This window comes from Prunus dulcis, chromosome 1, assembly GCF_902201215.1.
Source record: "Prunus dulcis chromosome 1, ALMONDv2, whole genome shotgun sequence".
Classification (NCBI taxonomy): Eukaryota; Viridiplantae; Streptophyta; class Magnoliopsida; order Rosales; family Rosaceae; genus Prunus; species Prunus dulcis.
Genome location: NC_047650.1, coordinates 1,518,296 through 1,521,406, shown reverse-complemented (window position 1 = coordinate 1,521,406; position 3,111 = coordinate 1,518,296). Strand labels below are relative to the sequence as shown.

The 3,111-nt window shown below is 38.5% G+C and overlaps 1 protein-coding gene across 1 annotated transcript; it reads right to left on the bottom strand.

The window, feature by feature from the left end:
• Positions 1 to 679: 679 nt before the first annotated feature.
• Positions 680 to 2,898, bottom strand: LOC117631646 (heat stress transcription factor A-6b-like). The gene is made up of 2 exons (XM_034364916.1): positions 2,327 to 2,898; positions 680 to 1,840 (listed from the first exon to the last, which is right to left on the bottom strand). Exons 1-2 carry the CDS (start codon positions 2,600 to 2,602, stop codon positions 1,136 to 1,138), a joined length of 981 nt encoding a protein of 326 aa, XP_034220807.1. The 5' UTR covers positions 2,603 to 2,898; the 3' UTR covers positions 680 to 1,135.
• Between the last annotated feature and the right edge of the window lie 213 nt (positions 2,899 to 3,111).

The following is a 3,111-nucleotide window of genomic DNA, read 5'->3' as shown; positions in this document are numbered from 1 at the left end:
AACATGAATCGAATTTGCTCAAAGCAGTGCGGAATTCATGAATTTTTCTTACCAAGAACAAGATGAAGCCCACATGCAACTTACCCCAGTGACCTTTGGCTCCATGCCCTGCCTCAGCCTCTTTCAGACATTTTGTCAAACATCCTTACTCAAATATCAGCCATACTTACGGATAACATGAAAGGAACATTGGGAAATTTTTTATGTTTAGCAACAGTGGGCAATAAGGGCAATTGCATTCACGGGCCCTGCTGCGGAATTCCAAATTTGAATCCTTCTTTGCTAAATGTTAAAGCAGTAAATTTGACTACTCCCTACAAAATGCCAGCTAAACTGCTCATGCACAGCATGTGCAACCTTATCGCTTGAGCCAGACAAATGCAGCTCTGTGTTCCAACTCAATTGCAGATATGGTGCACCATAAAATTCCCTGTCATTTAAAGGAAGCTAATACTCCAACTTTTTAATTTTTGCACCAATTTTCTGCCCTATTGATGTTTGCATTTGCACAAATAAACTAACAGCTTACACAAACATGTCATGCACCCTCTCTTCATGCATTTCAAGATGCAAGTAAGAGATTTCAAGCTTTTAATCATTTTGGTGAGACCACCATGCATCATCCACCACCTTCATGGAATGATTCAATAACAAATTATATTCCAGGACAGAAAAAACATAGCAAAAGGGTTCTAGATCACTGATGTCAACAGTCAGTTACAAATTAAGCAGAACATGATCTCAAGGGTGCAATCTCCAACTGGATTTTAAGGTCATGAATGTCAAGATTAATGATCTATCAGATAAATACATACCTTTAATTTCCTACCACTGGCAGGAACAAAATTAGACTGTGGACAAGAAAGGAAATGAGAGCAGTTCTAAAAGCAAACCCGGAAATTTAAGATATCCTAAAAATACCATCACTGAAGGAAAATCCCAGAACCTAACCAGTTTGCATTGGAATATTGTTTTCTGTTTTGCTTCATCAGTGTAATTTCTCAGTGTTAAAGTGTTGCCATTCACTCTTCAATTCCAATTAAGAAACCATTTAGGAACTTCAAGATTTTTTGAACGATGAGCGTCTCCTACCGAACTTCTTGAAGAAAACATTTATGAAAGCTCCTCATCTTCTTTACTTGGGACTAGAGGCCAAGTAAACAAGCTCCTCGACGAACACATCGACATCCTCATCTTCTTCTTGAACACCTAGCATACCAATTTCTTCATCAATACTCTCATTCAACAATTCGTGCCAGAAACTTTTATCCGGGTCTTTGCTTCCACTTTCATTTCCCTCTTCCTTCTCTGTACATTCTTCCTCATCGTATTCTTCAGGTTCAACTTTAACAAAAGTTTCTACTCCAACGTGGCCTAATTCATCCACCTCAAAACTACTAGGCCCTTGCTCAATAGGCCGCCTTCTCTTCTTAGTAATTGCTTCCTCGAGTTCATTCCTTTTGTCCTTCTGTTGTGCCAATTGTTGTACAAAGTTGGGATTCTGCATTGCTCTTGCCAAGAAATTCATCAGATGTTGCTGTTTCATCTCTGTCCTCTTCAGTCTATTTTCCATTCCGTGGAGGTAAACTCTAGTAGTTTGCTGCTGTTGTCTAAGCTTCACCAGTTCCCCCATTAAAACCTGTTTATCACGCCTCAGCTGGTCAATCTCTCCATCCAATCCAAACTTTCCAACTTCAACACAAGAGTCCAAAGCTTTCTGTGAAGCCTGAGGATGGTAAGATGTCTTCCTCCTCCGGATGTTCTTCAAAATATGTTTTTGCCCTCTGAGAAACCCTTCATTAGCGAACTCCCATCTATCTGTATCAACCTTTCTAAATCCCTACATTAATTAAATAACTTCTTCTTGATCAAATCCATAAAAGGCTGCGTCTACTAATTTTTTTAGTTTGCATCAGATCAACCCTAAGAAGCTTTGAAGTTGACAAATCCAACAGAAAGAAAAACAAGAACAAAAACCAAACAACAACTGACCCATATCTGTAACAGTATCATGCATATTTTATACATTGGTTTGTGCACTTTCCCTTTTGAAGCCATTTAACAAACAATATGTCCACATTAAGTAACCCCTTAAACAAATACACAAAAAAGGACCTGATTAAACAAAGACAGACAAGATTAAAAAAATGACACATTTCTATCTGTTTCATGAGCATGAATGTACAAAGTAGTCAAACCCAAAAGAACCCCACAAATATATCATAGATTTGAATACAATATCCAAATTGAAAAGAACAACATGGCAATTTCTTTGAAAAAAATCATACAAATGAGCAATTAGGACAGCCTAGAAAGTCATGCTTACATAGGTGTTGAGCTGCCTGACGAAGCTAGAGAAATTGTTGTGCTTGAAGTATCTGGGGAGAAGGCTCATGGAAAATTTCTGAGGATCCAACACAACAAAGCTATTGTTGTCTCTGCTCCAAGAAACTATATCATTGGTTGTTGGGTCATCAACGATGTCATAAGTTTTGGTGAGAAATGGTGGAGGGCCTTGGTCATAAAGTTTCTCCATTGGCAGAGGATGATCAGGTGCCGCACCTGAAGATGACAAACTTACTGGGTCTTGATCAGAATTCATTGTTCGATTAATGGTAAACTCTGATGGATGATTAGTGATCTGGGTTGATGATAATAATTATTGGGTTTGTTTGTTCAAATGGGTTTTAGGAATGCAGGTATACGAATTATTAAAAGCAAAGAGGAAGCACAGAGTAATGGTAAGGTAGTGCTAGAAAGAACAGAGCATAGACAGGGATGGTTGGTTGTGTTTGTGAGAAAGAGAAGCTCTGGCTGCTATGGAGGCCAAGAAGGCCAAGAGACTGCAGAGCTGAGGAACAGGAGGCTGCCGGGGTTTTCTTTTTCCTTTATTTGTTTTTTTTTTCAGACAGAAGGCAACTGTGGGGTACCTACCACAATTTATAAATCGCGGGTAGCACCTTTTCTTTCAAAAGCAAAAATTAAAAATGGTTTTTCTTCTCTTTTCCTTTTTGGCCAGACAAGATTTGTTCGATTGGATGGGAAACAAAGATGACACATAGAATACAAGCACATTTTCTTTTCTTCAAAATGTTTTCCTATTCCACTCAA